This window comes from Mycteria americana, chromosome 2 (assembly GCF_035582795.1).
Source record: "Mycteria americana isolate JAX WOST 10 ecotype Jacksonville Zoo and Gardens chromosome 2, USCA_MyAme_1.0, whole genome shotgun sequence".
In the NCBI taxonomy this organism is placed as follows: domain Eukaryota; kingdom Metazoa; phylum Chordata; class Aves; order Ciconiiformes; family Ciconiidae; genus Mycteria; species Mycteria americana.
Window position 1 is genome coordinate 147,153,231 of NC_134366.1, and position 27,475 is coordinate 147,180,705.

The window sequence follows — 27,475 nt, forward strand, 5'->3', positions numbered from 1 at the left end:
TAAGTTAGACCAAACTTTAAATTTGTGAAGTCTTCAAAAACCTCTACCTCAAGACAAAATTGACACAATATAAAAATCTAATTAATGAACAAAGCCTTTCTGAAAAGAAAAAAGCCTGATGCTAACTTCCTTTTTTTTCCCAAAACAGTACTGACAAGCAAACATTAGAAATAAACAGCCTAGAATGAAGTCCTAAGTATCTATGGTATTTTACTGATCATTACTCTGAAGCAAATAATGAGGTCTTCAAAGTGTGCAATCCATAAGTACCAAGCAGTGAAAGAAACTTTTCTTTTTCTTTAATAAAAGCAAGACTTAAAAACAAGCCTTACAATAATAGATAGCTGAAATGGTCATACGTAGGTATAATTTGCACACTGTAACCAGCAAACCAAAGGAACAGAAAGCAGATTTTGCTAGAGAATCACTGTAAATTCAGGGTCAGTTTATCTTCTCCTTTTCACATTAGGATCATATCTGCAACAAAAAAGACAAATTTTCACAAATAAGTAAAACAATGATATTCAAAGTTAACAATGTGATGTAAATAGCTTTACGATATATTAATAACAAGGGAGTGGTCAGTGTTCAGTCCTTTCCCTGATGGCACTTCTATAACTACAGTTGCTACAGTTTGACTGAAGGATGCATAAGCTAGAACCTGTGCGTGAACTAGAGATAACCTTTACTTAGAACCTTCAAATCTGATGCATGATCAAGCTTCTCCAAGCCTTTAAATGTCCCGACATTAAGTTCCTCACTTGAAAAAAAAAAGGGGGGGGGGGGGGTACTGTATATTCACAGAAATGTACAATATTTGGTCACAACTGGATTTGGCTGGATCGATGGGCTGGGGCCAATCATAGGAGGTTCAACAAGGCCAAGTGCAAGGTCCTGCACTTGGGCCACAGCAACCCCATGCAACGCTACAGGCTTGGGGAAGAGTGGCTGGGAAGCTGCCAGGCAGAGAAGGACCTGGGGGTGTTTGTTGACAGCCGCCTGAATATGAGCCAGCAGCGTGCCCAGGTGGCCAAGAAAGCCAATGGCATCCTGGCTTGTATCAAAAATAGCGTGGCCAGCAGGACTAGGGAAGTGATTGTGCCCCTGTACTCGGCACTGGTGAGGCCGCACCTCGAATCCTGTGTTCAGTTTTGGGCCCCCCACTACAAGAGGGACATTGAGGTGCTGGAGCATGTCCAGAGAAGGGCAATGAAACTGGTGAAGGGTCTGGAGCAGAAGTCTTATGAGGAGCAGCTGAGGGAACCAGGGTTGTTTAGTCTGGAGAAAAGGAGGCTGAGGGGAAACCTTATCGCTCCCTACAACTGCCTGAAAGGAGGTTGTAGAGAGGTGGGGGTCGGTCTCTTCTCCCAGGTAACAAGTGATAGGACAAGAGGAAATGGCCTCAAGTTGCACCAGGGGAGGTTTAGACTGGATATTAGGAAATTTTACTTCACTGAAGGGGTTATCAAGCATTGGAAGAGGCTGCCCAGGGAAGTGGTTGAGTCACCATCCCTGGAGGTATTTAAAAGAGTTTGGATGAGGTGCTTAGAGACATGGTGTAGTGGTGGTCTTGGTAGTGTTAGGTTTACGGTTGGACTCGATCTTAAAGGCCTTTTCCAACCTATACAATTCTGTGATTCTGTAACTCATTCAGACAAAACCCTTCTGCTGCTTCCTACTCCCACATAAAGCAGTTCCTTGCCTTACCTTCCCCTTTACATAGCTTCTGACTGATTTTTAGTAATTTATATCTACTTTCTGAATATACTAAATAGTTACCCAATTTACTGCAATATGCTTATAGTTTGCCTCTGCTTGACACTGCTGTCCCTTGGCCTTCTCTTTCTCTCCATTTGTGCTTCATCTCCCAAAATCCTGTGTCACTTATTTGAAATTCTGATGTGTTTTGTATTCATGCATGAATAACTTATGGACACAACTGAATGATCAGGCAGTTTTACTTCCACTAATTCTGTTCTCATTCATCAAGACTTTTTTGCTTAGACAGGAAAATGTGACAACTTGTGAGCCAAATTACATCACCACATAACTAGAAAGGTATTAGAAGTCACTGCTGTTGCTAAACAATTCAGACTTCTGGCAAAAATGAAATGTGTACCCTTTGAAAGAAATGCTTAATTAACAGCACAAGCTGTTCATGCAGTAAGATTTTCTGAATGGCTCTTACACATGTTGATATATGGTATCATGTTTCTTTGATAGTGATTTGGACAAAAACATTGTTCTTTACCATACACATTTTTCTACCTAAATGCACAATTTTTAGTGTTAGCCAAATGCATGGCAGGTGAAGTGTCAAACAGTGGTTGCTTGTTTCTTCACATAAAAAACTAAGAAAATAATGAAATCTTTGCTAAACAAAATTATATTAAATCTCAAAGCATTTCTTAGAATGTATTGCTATAGCATTGTAACACATCAGTTCTAACATTTAAATATGTCCTGGACACCAAATCCTCTTTTGGGGGATGGGGGAGGGAAAGGGGGGGGGGAGGGGTGGGATAAGCAGATAGGACAAGGGGATGATACATGATGGAAACCTGCCATCAGGACACCAACAGCTTCAACACTGTCTGTGACTGTCTATGGAGATGCTGACACTGACAGTCATGAACATCTTTTTATGTCATCTCCCCCACCTCACCTCCAGCCATTTTCCATGTTAAATGAAGCCTGGATGATGTTTTCCAGACAGAAAGAAACCAAACCACATTATCAGAGAAAGGAAACTGTACAGTGCCTGTGGCCTGAAATGGAAATAGGACTACAGAGATTCCACTGCTGTGAGTGAATGCACAAAGAAACAAAAGACCTTGCTGGGAACAGGGAGTGAAGGATACAAAGGGCTATTACTGAACATAATCCATTTATCTGTAGTCTTAGCAGATAGTATGATATGCTTTCCCTTCCTCCTCTATCTCAGTATGTACTCAGCAGCAGTTGAGGGTACAGCTTTTCTTTCTAGCTCACCTTTATCTTGGAGCACTGCATGACTTTTTCTAGCAGCATCTTCAAATGCAATTTTCATGGGAAATTGCAACTGTTAACATTAGCATTATGCCAAGTAGTTTTACTCCAGATTAAGGACAAAATTAGAAGTAGGTTACAAACTGCTGAACATTACATTGCATGTTTTTAATATTTTTGACTGTGGAAACTTCTGTAAGTACAACCAGCCTAAATAAACTGGAGTTGAGGTAAAAACTTTTCTAAGCATGAATGCATGCAAGTTATCGAAGTTTCCACTGCTGTGTTTTGAAAGGCTAAAATTAATCAAGATATTTTGGACCAGTTAATATTCCAGCACAACAATCAAGCTGCACCATGTTTCTATAAATGTCTTCATAATTGACATATATTTAAAGGCTGTATTGCAGACGTAAAAACTGGATAAAATGGCAAATTTGGCTTAGAACTTTTTTTAATTAGAAAGTGGTTATAAATCATTAAATTAGGATTACAGTTGAAAGAAACTGGACAGGAAATCAACTGAATAGGATGATTCTCTCTTTCAAAAGAGAGATTAGGGAAAGCGGTAGACAACTGAAGTGAGGGTTATTGAAGAAAACTGCTGAAAAATACTGTATTTTAGAGGCAAATGTAATGAGTTATGGCAAACAGCCAAGGTGAACCTGGACCTACCAAAGAAATCTCTCAAACTCCTGTGACATAAGCACTGATGAAGACAGAATTAATGACTCTACTACACTGTCACGAGCATAGAACGATCGGTGTAAAAATGCCTCCTCTCCCCAGTCTGAAAACTAGAACAATGGCAAGGCATTCAGGGAGATTCTAACAAGCAGAAAAAGGTAGGAGCTCTTTCATTGTGAATGGGTTTGAAAGCAGCTTAAGGTGTCAAAGATAAGGGACAAAGAGGGGCCACACTGAAGGATTTACTTAGGTTTTTTTAATTTTTGTTTTAAATTCTGGGAATTATTACTTCAAAGATTAAAAAGAAAAAAAAAAAAGAAAGCAGTCCTGCCAATCACTTTTTCACAGAATTAGTATTCTGTTGCTTTAGCTCCCTCAAGTGACTCAAGCTCAACAGGTCTTCTTTCCGGCTGATTCCGCCAAGCCCCTTCCCTTGGCTGTAGTTTCGCTGGATAGCCAGAATGAAAAAGTGGCAGACCCCATCACTTTTTCTTGGGAGTTCAGATGACTGACTGAATTGTGAGATCAAAACACTTTATTAGGCTCTAGCAACCAGTAATGGCAGAAAGCCTCACCCCAGAATCTCTTCCAGCATTTGTGAACAATCAAGCTTGTGCATATGAGACAGGAAATAGCAACATTTTTGTTTGAGAATGTTCTTATTAAAAAAATTGTACCAAGTCTGAATTAAATTGAAAGTTTAAGGCATAAAAAAATTGAGAGAAGTTGATGAGTCATTTGGGGTATATTCCATACATAGGAATACATAGAATTTTCAAAAGAATAGTCAAAGTCATCTTTTACAAAATTGGGATTTGTCCAAAAAAAGATGTGATGCAAGTTATACACATTTTTTAAGTACAAACATAAAACTCTTACCTAAAGAGATCATCAGCAAGCGATTCTTCTCTTGCATGTCGGTTCTGCTCCTGAGAAAATAAGTTTATTCAATATTTGATATTAAGGGTGAAGTTAATGAACAATACAGAAGAACAATATATCCCTGCACTAACACAATTTTTTCTGAATAAATAAGTTTTCTTTAAGTACTTCACTCAGTGCATATTCACATTAGATAATATATTGCACTACTCGAGTTTGGCTACTGCTCCCAACTAATGCAATGGATTAGTTTGTGCAAGGTATCAATTTTGGTCAGGAATATGGTTTTTGGTTTTTAAGCATCATTATAGAAACAGGGACATTTTAATCTGATTATTGGTGTATAAAAGGAATTTTAATTTGCGTTATCTATACCCAGGGACAAAAAAAAAAAAAAAAAAAGGAGATAAAAAAATGTTGATGTAACAGGATCTCAATCAGGCTGTGGAAATAGAATATGGCTCATCAGCAAGTATTTTTAAAGAAACTACTGCAAAGTGAAAGTGCTAGAGAACAGCTATGATAAAACAGAGTATTCTTCAGAACTTTTACATACAAAGGTGAAGATTTTTATAATAGAAAATATATTGAATTTATTCTTACTGTATCTCTTCAGTCTACTGCAACAGAATTTTACTCAGGTATTTTCTGTTCTGTTCAAGAGTAGAATATCAATTGTACTGTATAACAATTTGAACACAGATTACCATATAGAAGTTCTTCCTAGTTCTGTCACATTTTTCAAAGTCACAAGTGTCCATAAGCTTCTGTGGCTTATTAAAAATTATCATTCTCTTTTAGGTTATTGATTTTGTTTAAATCAGTTTTTCCAGTTACATGAATGTTGCATGTAAAATAAATAATCAGCAAAAAAAATGAGCCTTACCACTGACCTCTGAATTCCAGTAACTTTATTAATGTGTATGTTCCTATGAGCATGTATGGACAGCTAATTGGCTGAGGTTTTATTTCAAAAATAAAATTCTGAAGTATTTCAGAAATGGCCACAAGTTGGTACGACCACTCACATGAGTCAAGTTTTTGTTTGCTCACCTTTGAGAAAGAATTCCTTACCTCCATTTCTTGCCTTAACCAGTCTTCCAGCTCTGAATTCTTTTTAGCATGATGAGCAATCAAATCTGATCCTCCAATAATGTACTGAAGTTGTCCTGCCCCTGGATAAGCTACCTGTCACACAATAAATTCTTACAGTTGCAATACAAGGCAAGCACATTGCAAATAAAAGGTCTGTCTTAAATTCAGAAAGTCTGATTCATATATCACATGATTCATATATCACAGAAGAAAGTCAGTCTTTGTTTGAATAACATTTATCAGAGATCATATTTAAAAGAGATTGAAGTGAAATAAGCATTTACAGAAAGCTATTAACGACTTCCTTTTACCAAAGGAAACAAAAAAAATAGCTGACAAGTTACATATGCTAAACAAATCTGATAGTACATTAAATGGAGTTTGAAAACATTATAAACTGGTTTTTACTGATAGAGTCTATTTTATCATCAGAATGCATAAGAATCTATTACAAAACAGTGGAAAAGAAAATACTATCAGAAATTTAAAATGTTATCTAAAAATGAGAGCATACTCCCAGAAAGCTGGAAGTTGCATTATGTGACTCACATTCTCTACGTAATATTTTACTGAAATGCATTTCTAGTAATCTTATACCATATTTTTATTTTTAATATGAGCTGAAGTGGTATTTTTACATTGAACACTAAGAATCTTCTTGAAATTATCTTCAGGACCCAAGCAAGCAATCATCTTACTTTTGTAAGATACTAGATTTAGTTCTATTTAGAAACCCAAGATTTATTAGATAAAATGCAATTCTGAATCAGCATAGGCTGACTATTATGCATATGCGTAGGTCTCTGGAGAAGTCAAATTGCTAGCATTTGGAGGTACAACCAGAAGTTATGGTAGGCATCACTGAACGACTTATTCCAATGAACAGCTTGGAATAGAGAGTACAAGTATCTAAATAATCTAGCATGAGGTAAGCCTTTGTCAGCCTGGTACTTATTTAGTCAACTAGAAAAATATTTGTAACAGTACAATATGGTATTTTTTTCTTTCTGTAGTTACTATCAATTTTAAAAAATCTTTCGTACCATATTTCTACTATCTTAAGGCAATACGTTTTAGTATTTTTAAACAGTGCCATCTTGTGACCATTTCAAATACACACTAACCTTTTTGAACATTTTGAAATTTTTCTTTCCCCCGTAGCTGGTATTTCCAGAAAGCTGACTGTTCTGTCTTGGATGGCTGACAACCAATGATCTAAACTCAGTCAACAGAAGTCTGCTAGGAAGATTGCTGGAGTCATCTTGAAGTTTGTTGCAGTTCTTATGTGGGAAGAAAAAGGAAGGAGCACTTCAAGTGTATAAACAGACATACAGCATATTCTAACAGTATAAACTTTAGAGAGAGAAATTATCATGTGCATAGCTGAGGCAAAAGTTAGGATTACAAAAAGGCGAGGGGAAGCAGCAGCAGGGCCAGAAGCCAAGAAGATGGACGTACTTCTCGGCCTCCTTATATACTACCAATAGAGCTGGGAGCTCAGTAAATGTATTTCTCTCATATTTGCATCTGTTGAAAAGACAGGATCATTAAAAACTGCAGTAATAATAATGAAGTCAGTGTACCTCATTTCACTAAGATTTTACTTCATGATAAAACTTCAAGTAAAAAAATAAAAATTTATTTTTTTCAATTTAGCTACTATCTAAGAATTACTTCTCTCCTCCCCTCCACCTTGCCTCTTACCTGAACTAACTTAATCAAGTATGCTTACTAATGGAAATTCCAGCTAAATCCAAGGAAGACAAAGTTGAACATCTTCAGCTCAATTCTAGCCTACAGATTTAGCTTTTAGGCCAACTTTAGGGCTGTAAGCTGGATCTGATCCATGAAGCAACTTTTTCTTGTACATGAGAATGCTCATATGTCAGCAAGTTTGCATGCACACTTTGCTGCTTGGGGCTAGACCTATGTGGATTAAAAAGGAAGTCTGGGTGCAGGACAAGTTCGCAAGTAGCGTTAAACTATCTTCATAGACAGCTCCAGTCCAGATGCAGTACAGTTTTTTTATAGCAAAGTATAAACTGAAAGTCCCTTAATCTGAGCTGACCCTGCACTTTGGTATACCTGCACAGCATTCCCTCTTCTTGGACTGTTTTCTGTACACATGTGAAAAGGTTTTATCCTGCCCCTTGTTGACTGGCTACACTCTCCTTTATCTCTTCAGAATCTTTCCATTTCAGTTTCATTTAGCCTTGTCTCCTCTTCATCTGCCTCACTGCTATTCCCAGCAATTCTCCCCTCCTTCCTTCATTCATCTCGCCTATAACGAAGTTAGCATGAATTTACTGTTAATCAGTGTATGTTACATCTATTTTCTCAATGGTCCATCTCTTCCATTCTAGTTGTGATCTCCTTAGAGCAGACAAGGAGATTACGTTCTTGTCTGGTCTTTAAGCAGTAACCTAACAAAAATATCAGTACAAGTATTAACCACATTGAAGGGTTAGTACAATTACATTAGGTTTCTGTAGTTTACATATCTTAAGTAGCCATCCAAATACCATTACAAAAGCATGCAGATGAACCACAGTTCCGTCTTTTCACAGTTAGTAAGTTGGACTGTACTATTCAAAATTGTATGTGATTATTTTAAGGAGTACAATCTTCAGAATCTCCTTTACTCTGAGAAGCATTAAGAAAATGCATCAAAATTTTGCTTTTAAGAACATAGTATTTGTGGGTCCTATTTCAAAGTTTGCTGTTCAAACTTACAATTAACTGGTTTCTTACCAAGACTGGCAACTCTTTCCTGATCTCACTTTTCATTTCTGAAGTTAGAAGTGATCCAGGTTCCTCTTCTTTCTATTTGATTAAAAATTATTTAAAATGTAACACTGAAATTAAATGCAAATTTAATTACATAAAATTGTTTTCTGCTTTTTACAGTGGAATAAGCACTTTCAAATCAATGTAAGTATTTAGAAAAGGAACTGCACTGTACTTTTAAATTTATATGATTTTATGTGATCATATGATCAGATCAGCTTTATGCACCCTATAGATTTTGAGTCAATTACATTCTCTGTCTTGCCAGATACACAAGGTCCATCTATACTTAAAGAAAATAGGTAACGTAAATATGCCTGTGGAGCTTTATAATGAATTCTCCTTCCCACTGTCTTCCTATATTTCCTATATTGGAAATATAATTTATGTTAATAAAATAGGTCATTATTAATTACACTATTAGAAGACTTTGTCAGCAAAAATCTTTAAATGCTCATCTGATAAAATAACAGTTTAATTTTTTATATAAGAATTTGTTTTCCTTTGTGATCCTGAGAAGTTAGACTAGCAAAATTTCCCAGGCCATAACAAAATTTGAAAGACTATTCCAAGCAGCCATTTTAGTCTCTCAGTATAGTTAGACCCGATAGAAAGTACCTCCTCTCTGATAGCATGAAGAGCAAGAAACAAAGATTCTCTAAAATTATAAGATTTGTCTTTTAAAACTTGCCTAACACACACAAAAAAACCAATTACAACAAAGTTCAAAATTTGCACTTTGCCAGAAGCAAGCTCCAGTGAAGGATCAAGAGAAGAGCGTTCAGCTGGTCTGAGCTAAGGATGCACAGACAATTACTAACTCTCATCTGATCCAAGGTATCTTGCAAATTCCAGTTACTCAATCATACGTTCAAACTTTATTATTGCAGCATTTAAACACTGCCCACTGTATAAGAATTGACAGGACAGTAAGCTTTAACATACATACTTTTTAAAATAAACAAAAATTAAACCTGTTCCTTCTCTCTTATTCCCCTCTGTGTTGTTAATAGTCTACTTTGCTAGAGCTCTCGACATTGTTTTCCTCTACAAACTTGCTTTCGTTTTTTTTCAATGAAGTGTGTACTGTTAACTCAAAAATCCACTGTTTCCTTCATTTCTCATAGAAAATTGCCTTATTCTCAAAAACAGAGAAATAAGCAATAAAACTAAATCACAAGCTATGGGGGTTTTGGTGTTTTTGGGGGGTTTTTTTGTTTGTTTGTTTGTTTTGTTTTATGAGGACATTAGTGATTTGAATTGCCTCATACAGGAATTTTAATCATTTTTCACGACGTCTAGAGATTCTGACTTGAAAGACATTGGACACGACTGTGGTATTCAACAGAAACTAAAGGTTTCTTCAGAAAATGTACTACATACAGATAATATAACCAAGTATTATTTTAGTATAAATATCACCATTATAATTAACACAACAACATACAATATGAGAAGTTTTTCTTGGACCAGGGATATAGTCTGCTGTTCTACCTACAGTACTTCAAGCAAAAAGAGAGGAAAACTTTCAGAATACAAGTAGCTTTCAATTCACAAAAAAACAATGTCCTGAAGAATGAAAAAACATTTAGGTAGGTGTAACACTGCAATGTTCACATGTAATAGATACATGTCAATTTTTAGTTTAGAATGATTTGAGAGGTTTAAGCAAACAACTTTACAAAACCACTTTATGTATGCAGGCAGCCTCATCCTTAAAGAAGCTATCTGGATCCTTCTAATACAGTTGTAAATTTCAAGATTAGGCACATGAGAAGAATATAACTTACCAATATTTGATTCTCCTCTCTCTGCTTTACATTTACTTCTTGAATCCAGCTTCCTTTGGCTTCCAAACATCTTTTTTTTTGTGTATTTCCTTGAGCTTCCCGGTTATGATCTGCCATTTGATCTTCGTAGTCTAGGTCTCTGCTTCCAAACACAATTTCTAAAGCCTCTGTATCTTCAGATAAATCATCTAACTCCTTTCTCTTCTTTGGTGCATGATTTTCACTAGAAGTAATTTTAGTGTCTGTTTTATCACTTGCTAGTTTGCCACTTTCCCCCATAAGCTTTATACCTGTGTCTTCCAATGCAAAATTTGGGTTTAGGTCCAGGATGTCATTTTCCTTTTGATGCTGTTCTGCTTCACTGTTCCACACTGATGAAGCTGTGGGTTCAGTGCACTTGGAAACAGGTGATGACCTTTCCTCCAGTTTTGCTAGTTTGGGTACAGATGTTTCTTCTCCTTCTTCAGCTCTTTCCCTTTGCCAGAAAGTAATTACAAAAGAAATTACAAAAGCATTTTTTAATATGACTAGCTGCATCTGCAACATAACAGCTTCCTGGGGTTTTAGTGACTGCATTGTGAAACTGAATGTTAAATACCCTTGAGGAAGAGCTGGCCATTCTAGGAAACGGATCTAAAAATTACCTTTTTAAGTATGTTTTGAATTAAACGTACATCCCTTGAGTTAAAATTATTTTCCAGAAACAGCACCAACATAACAATAAGGGAAATAACATCAAAAGCATTTCAACATACCTTTTTCTAGCTACCTGGAAGTAATTCATAATTGAGTTAGACTGGGGACGTGAAGCGCACTCACTAGGTTTACCAGCTTCTGAAATTTTAGATGGCGAGACAGGATGACTTTTTTGACTAAACCCAGATGTTCTGTTCACTCTAGGTATCGATGCTCCTGCATTTACATTGCCACTTGTGCTAGGGTTTTTCTTTACAGTGGTTATATCCTGGAAAGCCATTTTCCCTCTTTTGTCCATCTGGGGAGTATTCTCTATCTCCATACTACATTAGAGAGAAAAAATATTAAGTGAACACACAAGAAGTTACCACAGAGATACACTGTAGAATACTACTTTTAAAAAAAGCTGTACCTGTACTTTGAACATACTTATAAACAATGTAGGTGTGCTACAAACAAATTGTAAGATCCGCTATGACAAATATATTTTTATAACTGTGAAATGGCTTTAAAATGTTTAATAGTTAAGACAGGCAAATCAGATATGCAGTATCTACATTTGTATCTGAAACAGTCATAAGTCCTATGTGATGTTTTCTGTTATCTACCACTCAAAAAGCAGAAATTACCTCACTGCAGACAAGTGACAGCAGTTTAGTCAAAGTGCCATTTCAAACACTGTATATATCATTGTCCATGGCAATGATACAGTTTCTCTGCCACAAAAGATTGCTTTATTTACAATTATTAGCTTAGAAATTATCTTCATGAATACTTTACCATGTCTGCTCTTCTGTTTCTGTATCAGCTACGTATACTGTGCTGTTATCTGCAGCAGTTAGCATTATGGTTTCATCCATAGCCAAACTCTGAGAAATGGCTTGCCCTACAACAGCTGATGCAGGAGTACTTTTAGTTACAGCTGCAAGATCAACACAAGAGAAGAATTAAAAGGCTAATATCAAATCTGTGTTTCTTTGCATGTGTTATCACACATCAGTAACTGACCAGGTGAGATTTTTGTAAAACGGTCTTAATGCAATTTTAATCAAAAAATTAAGCAGATTTATGAATTTAAAAAAGCTGAAAGAAACAGTTCTAAAAGACAATATTCTGGGATTCAGTTTTACTTAAATATTCCACTAAATTAAGTAATGGAATTTTGCTTAAATAAAAATGAAGCATAATGGGAAATCATATATTAATATGGACATAATGTAACTAATAAATCATGCAATAGATATTTTATGCAACCATCAGAGCACAAAATTCCTTACATTTACTGCTTTATGATGATCTCTAACATGTGATTATTATATTTGGGATTATTTCTATTAATACAGAACCAATGTTTGCTGTTAAAAAAAACCCCAACAACTTAGAATAAATGTCTTCTACGGCCGATTTCTCATAATCCCTGTAGTGAGGGGACTGCCTTAGAACATTGTTTGCTGCTCTCTATTTAGTTAGTTACATTATTTCTCTGTAAAACAGAAAGAAGAGCATATACAACATCTTTTATATTGTCTGCCCTTTCACTTGTCCTTGTCTTTGTATACTGTCTTCTCCAAGTCAAAGGATACTAACATTTACTATTTTAACATGTCTCATCATGCTTCTAGACAAGTTTTCTTTTTCAATTACTACTCATCTCTCAGCCCTTACATTATTCCTGAATCTCGTTCAGATTGAGAATATGACGACGGTATTATCCTTTCAGATAACCCCTTCTTCATACAGTCATTCATTAATTTTTTCCTACCACTGTAACCTATAGGGACACCTAGGCCTCCTCCTGGAGCAACTACATGTTATATATATTTCTATTCATTGTTCTGAGCTAAGATCAGAGGAAGAAGTCTTGTTTACAATCCCTTTGATTTGCAACACATACGTGGAAGTTTTTTTATAACTCCCAAACAATAGCATTTGTTCGCTCTTAGCAAATAAACTGTAAACATAGCTACCTTTAAAAGCCTGATATACAGTCCTTTTACGCAATTCAATCAGACAATTTAATTTTTATCCAATTGAATCATTTAGACTGGAAACAAGAATCAGCATTTCTGATTTATCCAGATGTCTGCAGGGTCAGTATCTTTAAATTTAATCTGAGAATCAATTTATTTTCTAAATGAACTGAATAGACAACAGATCACATACAAGTTATTCATACAAGTCATACCAGTCAACCAAAATATTTTTTCAGAGCTCTGCCAGTACTGCATATGTATCTTTCTCTCTTCAAAATACATTTTTGCATAAGTAATGTTCCTATATGGCAAGACAAAGTTATGGGATTTTTGTTTGATTTTTAAAAAAATTGTAGGATTTGCTACCCAATACAACACTTTGTAGAACAGAATAGAACCTAAAACTATGCACATTAACTCTGACAATTTTATGGAAACAAAATTTAGACTAACAATTTTGGAAGAAGCACAAAAAGAGAATTAGACAAACAAAAACTCTTCCTGTCTCTCAAAGATATTTATTACTACTGTAGTAGCAAATACAAGTTAAGTTTCAAGTCGAGACTCGGAATGTCCACCCCCAAACTATTACTTTAGCAAATGTGGCAATCATGTCTCCTTGTTTTCACTTGTTACATCAAGATTCTCTTTGATTATGGACTGGGCATGGGGTGGTTGAATATCCCTAAAGCAAATTCCTTCTTATGCAAAAAAAAAAAAAAAAGCAAGCCTATACAAATTAATTCCGTTTTTATTCTCTCCATTTCTAACATTCACCTTTTACCTCCTTATTACCCCAGTCTCTTCATAAAGATAGAACAGCATGGAATTCAAACTACCATATACATATTAATTCAGTGGCCACGAAAAATGTGAACTTCAGAAGATTGGTTTCAACTACCTTTCCTTTAAAGATCAATGTACTATGTGTCTGCTTTTTACGCTAATTTTAGATCTGCTACTTTTTTATTTACATCTAAGAGTCACATAATTTTCATTGCAGTTTATTGCAAGTCCATTAAAAAATAATTACCTCTTCAGACTTGTATACATTTTTTATACAGTGTCATTCTGCCTTAGTGGTCTTGCAAAATAAAACACAAGAACTTGAACATTAGCCATTGATGCCCCTGTACAAAAAGAAATACCGCCTCTTTAATGCTGTTAACTTATTACTACCCTTCTGCCAATTACCTTTGTTACCAGGCTGCTTTTGAGGGTTGCAGTATTTTTCTGTAGACACAAAGATAACTGCCAATCCAATTTCTGCCTCGGGAATAGCCCTGAGATCCTTGCTGTTAATATACAATAAAATAAAGACAAAAAAATATGTTTCTCAATACAGATTCAAAGATGAATAGGCACATGGGCACAGATATGACAAAGTACAAAATGTTCCAGTCCTCCTTTCAAAAAACATCAGTCTACACTACAGTTTTTCACAACACGGTAAGTCAGCATAATTATCCATCATTATACCCATGTCCCATATGTATGAACTTCCATGTTTCCTGCTGCTGTAGCCACTGTCTACAGTCCCAGTCATCTGGCAAATGCACCTCTGCTTACCCGATTGCTGGGCATTTAACTAACTGTGCTCTACCTCTGATTGAAAAATGTGTGTGAATGGAAAAGTGACTTGAAAAATTTGAGCACTTCTTACAAGTCAGTTAGGCACACACACAACTCTTCTTTATTACAGCCATGAGAAGAGCTTGAGTACAGTTTTCTCTATTTAGCAGGAAAATTCAGAGGAACTAGGTTTAGGTATAAGGTTAAGGGTTGGGATTTTGTTTTCTTTCATTGTTTTAATAAAATAGCATCATGAAAATCCTAACATCTATAAAAATATGCAGTCTGCCCTCTCAAACCGAAAAACCCCACCATCAAAACAAAAACTGATTTTTATTAAACAGAAGCTGCTCTTCAGAAACATTGTATGCAAGTCAGATGGCAATGAACCACATGACCTTAAGGTGCCATCTCACCTGTTCTCCATTAAATAAATACACATATTTATTGAAAAATCATAATGATCTATTTTCCATTCTTAGAATATATTCATTTTTAACTTCTTTTAAATAGTAGAAGAAAAACCACTTGCTGTCTGTAATTTCAAAGCAGCTTCATTACAATGAATTTTTGTAAATTGGATCCGGAGGCAGGAAGAAAAACCTCACCAAATCCTCACAGAACTGCCAAGTCCTTTCTTTCCCGCTTCAATAAATTTTAGTTACTATGCTAAACACTTAAAGCAATGAAGAAAATACCTTCTTTATAAGCACCCTACTGCTTAAATATGTATGCAAAACCATGACTAATTCTCTGCAGAAATTCTGAAATTAGCATACCACTGTACAAGAGAACAACGCTGCACCTTTGCAAGACAGTCAGAATGGAATCAGTCCAGTTTCTCACGGAGTCAGATCCTGGGATCTGAGCATTTGTCAACCCCACATCAACAACACATACATCAGGAGAAAGCAGTAAAGATGTTTCTTTTCTTCCCTCCGTCATCAATTTTGCTTCCCCTCCTCCAAGAATAATTGCTGGACTCAGTTTCTTGTGCTAAAAAGAGAATGCAAATAATAACTTTAAAAAATCTTAAAATACAGTCAGTTTAGAAGTATCAGCATAATGCTTATCACTGATACACTAATACAGATGTGATGTACTGTTTCTCCCCCTGTATTTCATCTTGCTTAGGCCATTGTATTGCATGAAGATAAATAAACAGAAATTCTTCTTTCCTGATGAATCCAGAATGAGTGTGAATTCACAGAGAGCAGAATCTGTGCTTAGCTACCCCTGCAACATTTTTGCAATGTAAAGCCTAATTACCTGCTTGGCAGTTAGAAATACAAAAGTTTTTCCACTGAATATTTTTTTCCTTTCATGACGCTCACATAAATCCAGTTTTCCAATGCCAATGGAAGGCTCATCAACTGGAGGATAGAAGCTGCAAAACCAGAAAATTAAAGTTAAAAAATTCAGATTTACCTATCAGTACTGACTCATAGTCCTTTCTGTTTTAGAATAAAGCTCTGAAGTGAAAATACTGTATCGCTTTCTTAAAACTATTTATATAAATTTTTTTTCAAGATATTGTTAAGAAGAAACAGAACCTCTATTTTCTCAACATCTAAGCTAAGATCAAGATTTTTTACTTCAGTAATTAAGAGTACAACACTTTTAGGAATGTACTCAACCTATCCACTTTAAGCATCTGCTGTACACGTATAGACATTCTCCACTATCAATACTGACAAATGAGACTGCAATCTCATTCTGCACTTACTCTAGCTAATAGTAAAACTCCACACCAAACTAACCATCTTGCTTCCTCTACCCCTCAGGTGGGGACAGCCACCCCTCCTTCTCTTCTGTTGGATCAAGTAGTTGTGTACCACCACACTAGATGAGAGCAAATAAGTACACTTTTCTTCCTGGTGGGCTAGAGAACTGAACTGATTCACCCTGCAGATTCTCAATTGGTTTGTCCAATACAAGAAAAGGGACCAGGAGTTCAGCTGGTGAACAGATTAGGCAGAAGTGAAATTCTATCCTGAAGCTCTAAATTTTGTCATGGCCTCTGATGTCAGCTCTAGTTAATGAGAGCACGTCCACATCATAAAAAGCCTCTAGAGTTAAGACAAGCATCTAACTGATAATTTCAGGATAGTATTTACAGAATATTTAGCCACATATTCACTACTACAGGAGTTCTGACAGAGCAAGGTGAAGGCACACGCTAGAAAGGAGGGAAACTATAGGTTGATTTCAACTGTGCTATACTTCATCTGTACCTAAACAGCAGTTTATGTATGTACTCTGGCTGAACAAAGAACTATTTATCTTTATTTTGACTGCTGATTATACATCCTTCTCATACTACTATGCAGGAAAAAAAAGATGCTGAAACACACTCCCAAAATCTGGTTTAACAGCCCCATAAATTACATATATACACATGCACATGTTTTTAATTTTTTAAATCTCATTTATGCAAAGATTAGCAGATTCTAAGGAAGAAACACACTCCATGAAATGCTGAAATATTTAAGTTTCTGAAAAAAATGCTTTTATTACATAGGTAATTTCATTATCTGTAAACATACAAACATTCTTCAGACACTGCGAATATTCACATGCTTACAGCTGAACACAAAAATAAGCATGTACATTTTCTACTGCATTCAAATATGTAATTCAATTATGATAGGCTAAAATGTACTATATACATTTATGTACTATAGACATCACTGTAACTATATCACAGTTAATTTTAAATAATCTTTGTTCTTTTGTGTTCTTCACAATCAGTTCCTGAAGCTTTATGTACACAATGGAAATTAACCAGCGTAAAACTATCAGGTTTCAAAAAACGAGTATTTGGTAAGTTTCAGCAACCTGTTCACAAAAATATTTTTCCATTGAGGTTGAAATAGGTATGATAAATTCTACTAATTTTAAGAAATAGGGCAACTCAGATTTTAGTTACCAAGCCAGAAGACTTCTGATACCGAGCCCCACAGAGACAGTTATTAACTTAAGATAAATACAGGGGACAAAGTTATTTTTAAAAACCAAAGGATGAGTAAAAAGGGAGAAACAGCAGTTTCCATTACTGCAGAACTGGACTATAGTTTCTCGAGAAACAGAATTCAAATCTCTTGTTTTTTAATTTCAGCAGGAACCTTCAACTGATCATTTCCTCCTCAAAGAAACCTTTGATTTTCCTTTGAAACTCCTATCCAATCCTGACGTTGCTCAAAGGCAACATAGTCTTTTTCTGTCTTAGGATTCTGAAGCGCTCTTTGTACTCTCTCCTCATAGGCTTTGAACAGTAACACCATTATCCAGAGAAGACCCCGTACAGTCTTGAATCTTTCAATAAATAGATTTTGATTCTTGATGACTTTCTGTTAAAGGCTCGGTTACTTTCCTACTTTTTCAAAGCCCTGCACTATTTACACTGGACCACTGTAATAAAACACGTTATTTCATATAGGGCTGCACTTATGCAGCTATTAGGGAAATCTTCAGTTATTTTTCGTCCTTGCATAGGTTATCAGAGAGTATCAGAGGACTGGGGCAATACACTTCACCATAAAAAGCCTCAAGTAAGAAGCCACATTCATTACGTGAACTGCAGGTTTGCAATTCTATGAAGTCTTAATATAAACAAAAAGAAGTTTTAATTTTTTTGAACTTTAAGATTTTTTTTAATCAGATCTACAGTAGTAATCAAGATTTAATTAACAGTGTCACCCTGTATTACCACATCAATATGCCCTTCCTATTTCATATCCAAACTTATTTCATATCCAAGTCATTTAGTGTCTTGCAGATGTACCAGCTCAGGTCAGCTCTAGCTACAGTGCACAGTGTAGATTCCCTGTGAAAGTTAAAACATTTTTTGGAAACTGAATGCAAACAGTTGCTAAGTGAATTTTCAATATCTTCCCACAAGGCTCATCTTAAAAATATCACCTATTTAAGATACTGTAATTATTTTAAATATAGATCTGTGTATTACACCACTGTCTCATTTAGCTTGATGCAGAACTCTCTCTGTGAAAGCTAAATAATGGATATACTGTTAGTGTCAATCACATTTAGTGAACTCAATTCCTCTGAGGGTCTGAAAAGTTAACAAAAATGTTAAAAAAGGAAAACATATCCATCTGATTCTACTTTAGGGAGCACTGAACAGCTCAATTACATTGCCACTTCTCTATTAAAGGAATGGACAACATGCACCTCAGTTTCAAGACCCCAAACCACTGTCAGCTTGTTAGTGTCAGAGGCAGTAACAGCAGCCTTACAGCTAGGTAACATTAGACCAAGCAAATTTCAGATTGCACAACCAACTGCTAGCTTTTGATGGCTTGTACTACCGGTACTAAAAAAAAAAAAAAAAAAAAATCTGCCAGAAAACCTTACGTCCGATATTTCAGAGAGGACTCTAAACAGTTCGTTTAGTTTTTTCACGTCCTTACAAAACAATGTAGAACCGTAAGTAGAAGGAAAAGTTACAATTCATGAAGTTTCCCCTTTTCGTTTGAAACTGAAGACCAAATGAGCTTTAAACTGCTCACAGATGACTGATTTGACATATTACATAAACCCCTGCAAATGTAAAACAGCATCCAGAAACTAAAGAGTATTTGCTACCAAGTGCTCCAGATTAGCACCTGTATTGTTCTAACGAGGTACTGCCACATTCTGTGAAACATATTTTAACACATAGCAAGTGCAGCTTATTGTGAATCCTCTGCAGCTTTGCTTCCATTACCATATATGCACCACTGAGGTTTGTTTAGCTGCCCTTTTTCCCCCGCTGTTCTTCAAACTGTTCTACCACTGGCTATCAGACCCACTAAAAGAAAATAAATTAAATTGCTATGTCCTAACACATAATGTATGAATGTATATCCATACATATGTAAAAGCAAAAAAGTGACTTCTCTTCTTCACCACTTATTTCCCCTCAACTCAAATGTCTGGTGTCCAGCATCCACCTGGTTAAAACAATACATCCAGAAAAATCATAATGCCTTGAATGCATTTAAAGTAATTTCACAAATTTTTCTCCCTGTTAACTGACATTAAATATTCAACATGTTATTTTGCAAATGCCAAGTATTCTTACAATTTCCATTCATTATGTATTTCATTTCACAGTATCTTTCAAAGCATACAAAGAGTAGAAGCGATAAGAACACTTATCTTTACTAAAGGTAAACTTTACTAAAGGTAAACTTTACTAAAGGTAAACTGCCCATGCAGTTTACCTTTTAAAAATACACAATGGAAATTTCTCACCTGCATAAATCATGTGTTCATAAAAAACCCCAAACAATACACAACTGTCTCCTTTTTCAAGGTAAAAATAGTAGCAATACAGGCTCAGATGAAATTCTCTCATACAGTAACAGGATTATTTTACACTTTCCTACATGGAGAAAATAACTGAAAGGGCTATTCTACAGTACTTATTTATTCCAAAGTAAGAATTCCCTTTTCATGTTAATTTAACCATGAAAATAATGAGTATTTTATTCTCATACAGTGAAGACCAACACACATTAATCTCACTTCATCTCTTAACAGATAATTAAAACTCCCTGCTATTTCAGGGAATTCAATGGTCAGGCTAACTCTGTTTCGACCAAAGTTTACTGTAAACTCAGTAACTAACTGCATACTGGGAAAATATGTCTACATAACGAAATATGTTTGATATAATTTCTTTTATAAAAATATAATTTTATTTTAATCTATCAACTCCCAAAAGAGTTTAAATGTCACTTCAAACATATCAACAAAACAAGTTCCTACTTAGAGATAGTAACATCTCTAAGCATACAGTCAACTTCAAGAGCTCATTTTATAACTCTAGGGATGAGAGCAAGAAAATTGCCTGAATATTAAAGTGTGTCATATTAAGCATTCGTCCACAAATAAAGTTACTGTAATTCACATATTCTGATGAAATATAATCAGATAAATGTGTAGTTATTTGATAATCTAACTTCCATAAATTTAATTGTGACATTGAAAACATGATACTTACCTTTCATGATTTGGCAACTGTTGCCTGGACTGAATAGCTTTGATTAATTCAACAAAAAACTCTGGTTTTATAATTGGTCGACCACAAATCAAAGCACATATAGTCTGAAAAGACAGAAAATATGTATTTACTGTATGGAAAAAGTTGAGCTAGAACATGGTTCAACTGACATTAGCTTTTTAAGATCTTAGATGTGGAAGAAGTCACACAAACAAATAGAACAATACTGAATTTTGCTACTGAAAACCAGGATAGCTTTGCTTCTAACAGCCTTTTAATTGCTGTCTTGACCAAAGTTATGAAAATATACAAGGCAACTGACACATACAACTGATCAGTAACAGTCTTCAAAATTGGCTTTTTTCATTTTCTTTCGCTCCAACTCCCATCAACATACATCTCTTTCTACACTTGGAAAAAGGAAGAGTTGACTTCATTGCCTTCTAGAGCAAAATCTTGAGCAGGTCTAGAATGTAATTTGCATTTGTGGGAAAACTGCAAAGCATCGCCATCAATATGCAAAAGCTCAACATACCTTAACAGTAACTTTTACTGATACCATTACAAGGTGAGTACACTCTTTTGTCCATTCATTCACTACACGGCCTCCAAGCTGCTGGATGGCTTGATTTAAAGCAGTTTTCTGAGCAACATCTAAACATGAGGAGCAGACAACCAAAGGTTCATACTCTACTCTGAAAAGAACAAATAAAAGACAATTGCTTTAGTTATTTCACCCAATCATTATGACGAACAGACGTGACTTAACTATCTTGTTTGTGCCTCGGGGAAATCGGGGCCGGGGCAAGGGGGGGGGGAGGACAATGGACCCATAACTCTTACTCTAAGACTGTGCTTTACAATTTCCTGAAGAAAGTAAATACTGATTTTTATTCAGAAAAATTAACAACATATTGACTTGATGTCTGAAATATTTCTAAGGACTTTTGGGTCTTTCACAGACATCACATAGAATTAGTGCTTCAACAATACTGCAAGGTCAGGGAATATCAGAAAAAATTGAGTATGTGCTTTCAAAGGCAAAAGTATGCTCAACAGAACAGTCCACAAACAGATTAATATTTAAAAAATATAAGTGTCGTAGAATGCAAGCTCAAGTAACTTTTTTTCCTAACACTGCCATTACCCTCAACCATAAGCCTATTTATATTTGTAGATCTCCCATATGGAATTACAGCGTATCAAATTCCATTATTTGATTTGGTTTAGTCTACGAAGCAGAAAGAAATTTAAATAATCTTCCTGGTACAACAGTCATGATGTATCTGGCCTCACAGCATGATTTCTGTATCACATTTCAGGTATGTTTATCTAAAACATCAAAAATAATTTAATGTAGTAAGTGGAAGAGAATGCCATTTTTTCTATCAAATAACACCAGCAGCAGTGACAAAACAGAGTCAAATTTTAAGGAACAAAGCCAACTTCTAGTTGCTTTAATGTTGATTTGAACGGTCATTAGAATTTGTTCTATTTACCTGCCACTTTACTTCAAGGAGTGCTTCATATATCCAAACAGATAGCACTGACATGTTAAATTTGAAAAATTAGCAAGTTGGGTTCACTAAAGAGAATGCAGGCATACAGCACAGCAACAAGCATTCAATGGCTAGTGCTGCACAAAGCATCCTCCAGGTACCTCAGTTCTTTTCTTGTTACATGATCAAAGGCTAACAAGGGCTCAGACAAGCTCTCTCCCTACCCGAAACCTTCCTCCCTTCTTTAGAGCCATTTATGTGCTAGGATTTTGTTCTTTGCCTAAGATAGCCTGAAAACACTCACTGCACATGATACAACATCTTCTAAAATGCCAGTGCTTTACTATGAACAATTTTAATCTCTTAGTGTCAAAATAAATTATATTATAAAAATATGTAATGGAAAACTATTGCAGAACCAAGTATGGAACACAGGCAAAACATTACTCACCTCCTTTGCTTCCTAAAACTCATCATTGCTGTATCGCTTGCCAAGTTGTATGATGTGCAAAAATACTCTTTTCAAAACCTGCAATTTTCTACTTGATATTTCATAATCAAAGCACTTACCTAAACTTGCTCTGAAAGACTCCGAAGTTGATTCTGTCACCAGACTGCAAAGACACGGAAGTGCCATCAAGTTTTGATCCATTAACAAAGGTACCATATTTAGATCTATCTGTTACTGTTAATACAGGGACTGAGAGAGACTGGCTCTGAAAATAAACATGAAAAAGCCATTATAGTTTATCAGAATTAGACAGTTTTATCAGAAACAGGTTACTACCATTATGGATCAAAGCAGTAGATAAATAAGAAAAAGGCCACAAAATACCATCCCAAATAAAGACTTTGGACAATGAGGCTGGCTACACGTAATTACTCATCTTCTAGTTTTCCCTGTGAAGGAATGAGAGAAAACATACATATTTTTAGCTTCAGAACTTTTGTGCTTCTTACATTCAGTCTTTCTGGAGGCTGTGCAAGGCAATCATTCACTGGCCCAAAGCCTCTGCTATTGTGATTTAGCAAGGCTCCAAGATTTCTTATTGATGGTTTCACCTACCATTCAGCCCCAGCATAGGTGCCCAAGTCACTTTCCCTTGCTTCCTTCCACAAGCACTGCTAGTCTTCCACAAGCTGTAGGGCATGGTGACACCAGCATGTCTTGAGAAGAGGTTAGACACTGTCATATTTCCCAAATGGTTCACAAGCCAATGAGAACACTGTCAGCCTGTTTTTATGACATTTTGCCATGTAGTTATACACTATTTGCAGTATTAAAAGGACAAATAAATTTTATGTATTTCATTTCAAACTCCATATACAGTTACAGAAATTAAATTCCTGCTGACTGGCTTCAAAATGTCCGTAAACATTGCAACACATAAGCGACAGTAAATTGCTGCTTGCTAATTCTCCTTTGGACATTTTTATTTTCAGTCCCCTAAGCAAATACAGAATTAATGATGTGGAATGAAACACAAACTAAGCCTTCAGTAAGACAACTGAAATGGTTCTACTCCAGGCATAAAACACCAGTGAGAGCGAAATGAGAGTATGTATGGTCATATGAATCATCCACATGGCGTATTGATAATGTAGTAAAATGCTGGCTACTTACAGGGGTTGTTTCAGGACGACTTACTGTCAGAACTGCATGACTTCGACTGATGGACTGATCATCCTGAATTAAAATTGCACAGTTTTTGCGTCCAACAACATATTCTGTACCACTTAAAAGCCGATATAGCTCTCCTGAAAATAAACAAGACACAGAAAAATAGCAATTTACAAAAAACTCCAAAACACTCAAAGCACTTGGGAAACATTCAGAAGTTTGTAGTATATCTGAAACTCAACTTTGTCATGCATCATTTACTACGCTGACTAGAATTATGCATTTAGTTTACAGACAAAATATCTTTGTTCCCCTTTTCCTTGCTTTGTCCATTATAAAAGGATACATTTTATGATAAACAAAGCAGTTACAAAAGTGGCAGCACACTTTTTTCAAGGACAATATATTTTTACTAATACTTTGCTTCTTAACTTTTCTCTTGTATTACTTCTTGAAGATTGTTACATATAGAAGGAAAAAAAAAGATTACTATGTAAGATAGCTTTTCCAAAACACGAGCTTTAAGAGTATATAATTTTTTTGAGGTACGTAATTTATTTACATAACTTATGAAGAGGTTCAGAGGAAAACGTCCTCCTAATGAATATGGGAAGATCTACAATGTAAATCAAACTGATACTTAGTAAGTTCAGTCTCTGACCTATGCTTCAGCTCATTCTTGGTATCTGTCATCTACACCACACAGTGAACGGCTTGACTACATCCAAAAGGTGTGTGTTACCTACTGGTCAACAAAACTAGAAATGTTTCTTGATGAAAATGCATGAATAATTACAGATTAAATTCTAGTTATCAACCCTAGGCAAATACTGTGCAGAAACTATCATCTTGAATACAACGACAATACCAGTGTTTTGGCTCTTGCTCAAGAGTTTCCCAGGCAGTAAGAGATAACTCAGTTCACTTCAATAGGATTAGGTACCGTCACCACCAGGAGATAAACCAAACATCCAAAATTCATTCCCAATGAATCAGGAAATAAAGAGCAACTGCAGTTGTGATAGCACTGCTCGTTATACACAAGAGAAAACATTTAAGTCAAGAAGAAATTTGTATATTATACGATACCTATTATCAAAGTTATCAATGTATCAAAGCTCCTATAGATAAGGAAACTGATGAAGAAATGTACAATGGCAATTCACTTTCAAAACTCTGCATCCAAGAAACAACGTGATGTCTTAAATTCAACACTTGGTCCTTGAAACATCAACATAATATTTAGACACGTTTGCTGAAAAGAGAGACTCCTGAGATTGACTTCTGCATCTGAGCTCAATTCTTCAGGTATTTTAAAGCAGCACTCTGCGACCTGCTTCGCTGGCTGCGACAGCACCCGAAGACATCCAGATATACAAAACAGCAAAGCAAAAAGCCCTTTTAAATTTAACAGGGGCTGTGGTCTGCAGTGCTCGAGGAAAAACGGAGGCTCAGCCGTGGACGAGCGCCCAGAGGGACGAGGAGGACTTCTGTCACCTCTTGTCCCCTCCGGAGCAACGCAGCTTTGCCCGGGGAGCACGGAGGCGCAAGCCCGCCTGGAGACCCCAGCGGAAGCCGAAACGCCGGCTGCTGGCGCCGGCACACCTCGGCATCCGAAGGTAACGGCCGGCCCCGCAGGTTCCGGCCTCACTGGCCGCAGGCGGTCCCGGGCCGCCACGTGAGGCGAGCCCGAGGCGCGGCGCCGGCCCCTGCGCCGGGGGCTCCGCGCAGGCGCAGGCTGGGGCGGGGTAGGGCCGGGGCCCGCGGTGCCCCGGCTCAGCCCGTCCGAGCGGCGGCCGGGTCCGGCGCTCCCTCACCTTCTCCTGCGGCGGGCACCAGCTTCCACATCCTGGAGGGCGGGGAGGGGCGCCTCAGCGCAGGGGCCCGGCTCTGCCCAGCGCCCCCCGGCGAGCTAGGCGCAAGGCTGGGAAGGGAAGGGAAGGGAAGGGAAGGGAAGGGAAGGGAAGGGAAGGGAAGGGAAGGGAAGGGAAGGGAAACCCGCTCGCTCGCTGCTGCCGCCGGGGCCGCCGCGGCCGCCGCGTCCCCGCGAGACCCGAGCCAAGGCCGCGGCCGCGCCGTGGGGAGGGGAGGGGAGGGGAGGGGAGAGGAGGGGAGAGGGGGTCCGCTACCGGGGGCGGGGAGCCAGTGCAGCTGGTGCGCGGTGCGCAAGCGCGGCGGGGAGGGGCGCGCCCCCGCGCGTGCCCGGCGTCGGGGCGGTGTCTGGTCTCCCACCCGCCCTGCTTGCGGCCTCCCCCGCTCCCCAGCCCTCGGCCCGGGGCCTTGTTTCAGCCCCCCCGGGAGCCGCCGGTCCCCCCCTGCCCCGTGACAGCTTTGGCCGGGACTGACAGCCCCAGGCTGAACTGAGGCGAGGCTCCTGGGCCCAGGGGCAGGGTGCAGGTCGGGGCTCCACGTGAGGCTGGGCAGGGCCGGCAAGGCCTGAGGAGCCCCCCCACCCTTCGTAGTGCGCTAGTATCCCTAACAAAGTGCATTGCATGCGGAACAGGAAATACTACAGAGGTTCATCTCTTAACTGAAAGCAACTTTTGGATAAAAAGAAGAAATAAACTTACTAGAATTTTAAGTAAAAGAAAAAAATGCTTGGGAGTTTGAAGGCCATTTGGCAGGTTACCAAAGACTTGCTATTCTGTTATGCTGAATTTTCTGGAAAGGAACAGCAGAGAACAGGTATGGAGAAGCCATATGTGTGTGACTCCAGTCACACACGTTTGAGGTATGGCTCAAAATACCCATTTCTCTGTGCTATGCAGCTCACAAGGAGCAGGGTGTCAAATTCCTTATGTCCATAATCATATCGGCTAGCAGTTGGAGGGCAAATTTCTTCCTGCTGGGCAATTGGCTTGCTTCTCAGGTAATTAATATTGGTAATTGTTTGCCCTTTATCTTTGCAAAACAGCAAAAGCTTTTGGAGTTACATCCATAGTTAGTTAAGAAGGTTTAGCATCAGAAAACCTGTGGAGTTCAAATGGAGTGGGGGAAACTCAGGACATTTTTCTAATAGGAGAAGATTAATTTAAAACATACAGAAATGTAAATGCGAGCTGTCAGTCAGAAATGTTTCTGTAGAATCCTAATCTGTTTAATCTCCATGTGTTATGACTTTAAATATCCTTCGTCCTTAAATGTTCACTTAGATACCTTTTTGTATTTTCCCACCTGCACTTCTAAGATAAATTATCCCAGTCTCCTCAATCTCTTTTCTTGCAAGTTTTCTTCATCTTCTTTGCTTGTTTTTTAGTCCCTCATAATTTTGCAATTTCAGTTCTGAGCTAGGCTGACCAGAAATACAGAGCATATCCTAAATGAGACTATTTTTCAGCTTTATATAACTGTACTTAAATATTCTCTGTATTGTTGTCATTACTCTATGTCTTATTTATCCTATTGGCTTGACTTTTGTGATCACATCTCATGACAAATCATCATCATAAGAAACTGTATGAATCCTGTAAACCCCATTATAATGTTTATACTTTCAATTTCCCTGGATTTATCCAATTTTATTTTATTTTCTGGTACTGTGTTTTCCTGTTCATTTACCTTCTAGACTTCTTGAGTTCTTGCTGTCTCTCTGATCCTGATTGACCTAACTGTCTGCCCAATTTTTGTTGGTTTTCTACTTGTTCCTTTTTTCAGTTCATAAATAAATGATTCAGCAGAGTCCCAAACTCAGAGACTATCAGAGCAGAAAGAGGCATTTCAGATATTCATGTGGACTGCAGGCTTAACTTGCATATAACTGGTGAAATAGTACCACAGTTGACTAACCCCTGCAAAACAATATCTAAACAGAATACTGAAGTGATCTATCGTTAAACTTTTGCCCCTAACCGAGATGTAGGTCTGCGTTATGTCCATGT

At 37.2% G+C, this 27,475-nt stretch overlaps 1 protein-coding gene across 1 annotated transcript; it reads right to left on the bottom strand.

The window, feature by feature from the left end:
• Positions 1-277: 277 nt before the first annotated feature.
• Positions 278-25,532, bottom strand: NBN (nibrin). The gene is made up of 16 exons (XM_075494911.1): positions 25,415-25,532; positions 23,601-23,734; positions 22,547-22,692; positions 21,013-21,172; positions 20,478-20,581; positions 15,740-15,857; positions 15,276-15,466; positions 14,093-14,193; positions 11,706-11,847; positions 10,985-11,248; positions 10,230-10,704; positions 8,404-8,475; positions 6,777-6,932; positions 5,632-5,745; positions 4,555-4,604; positions 278-477 (listed from the first exon to the last, which is right to left on the bottom strand). The coding sequence occupies exons 1-16, from the start codon at positions 25,443-25,445 to the stop codon at positions 447-449; spliced, it is 2,289 nt and encodes a 762-aa protein (XP_075351026.1). The 5' UTR covers positions 25,446-25,532; the 3' UTR covers positions 278-446.
• Between the last annotated feature and the right edge of the window lie 1,943 nt (positions 25,533-27,475).

Bases quoted from the DNA above. Each gene is read 5' to 3' on its own strand.
- NBN (XM_075494911.1), bottom strand. From the start codon at position 25,445: ATGTGGAAGCTGGTGCCCGCCGCAGGAGAAG. The intron at 21,173-22,546 runs GTAAGTGCTTTG...TGTTCTTTTCAG, and splicing joins GTCTTTCAGAGCAAGTTTAG to AGTAGAGTATGAACCTTTGG. The intron at 20,582-21,012 runs GTATGTTGAGCT...CTGTCTTTTCAG, and splicing joins CAGTAAAAGTTACTGTTAAG to ACTATATGTGCTTTGATTTG.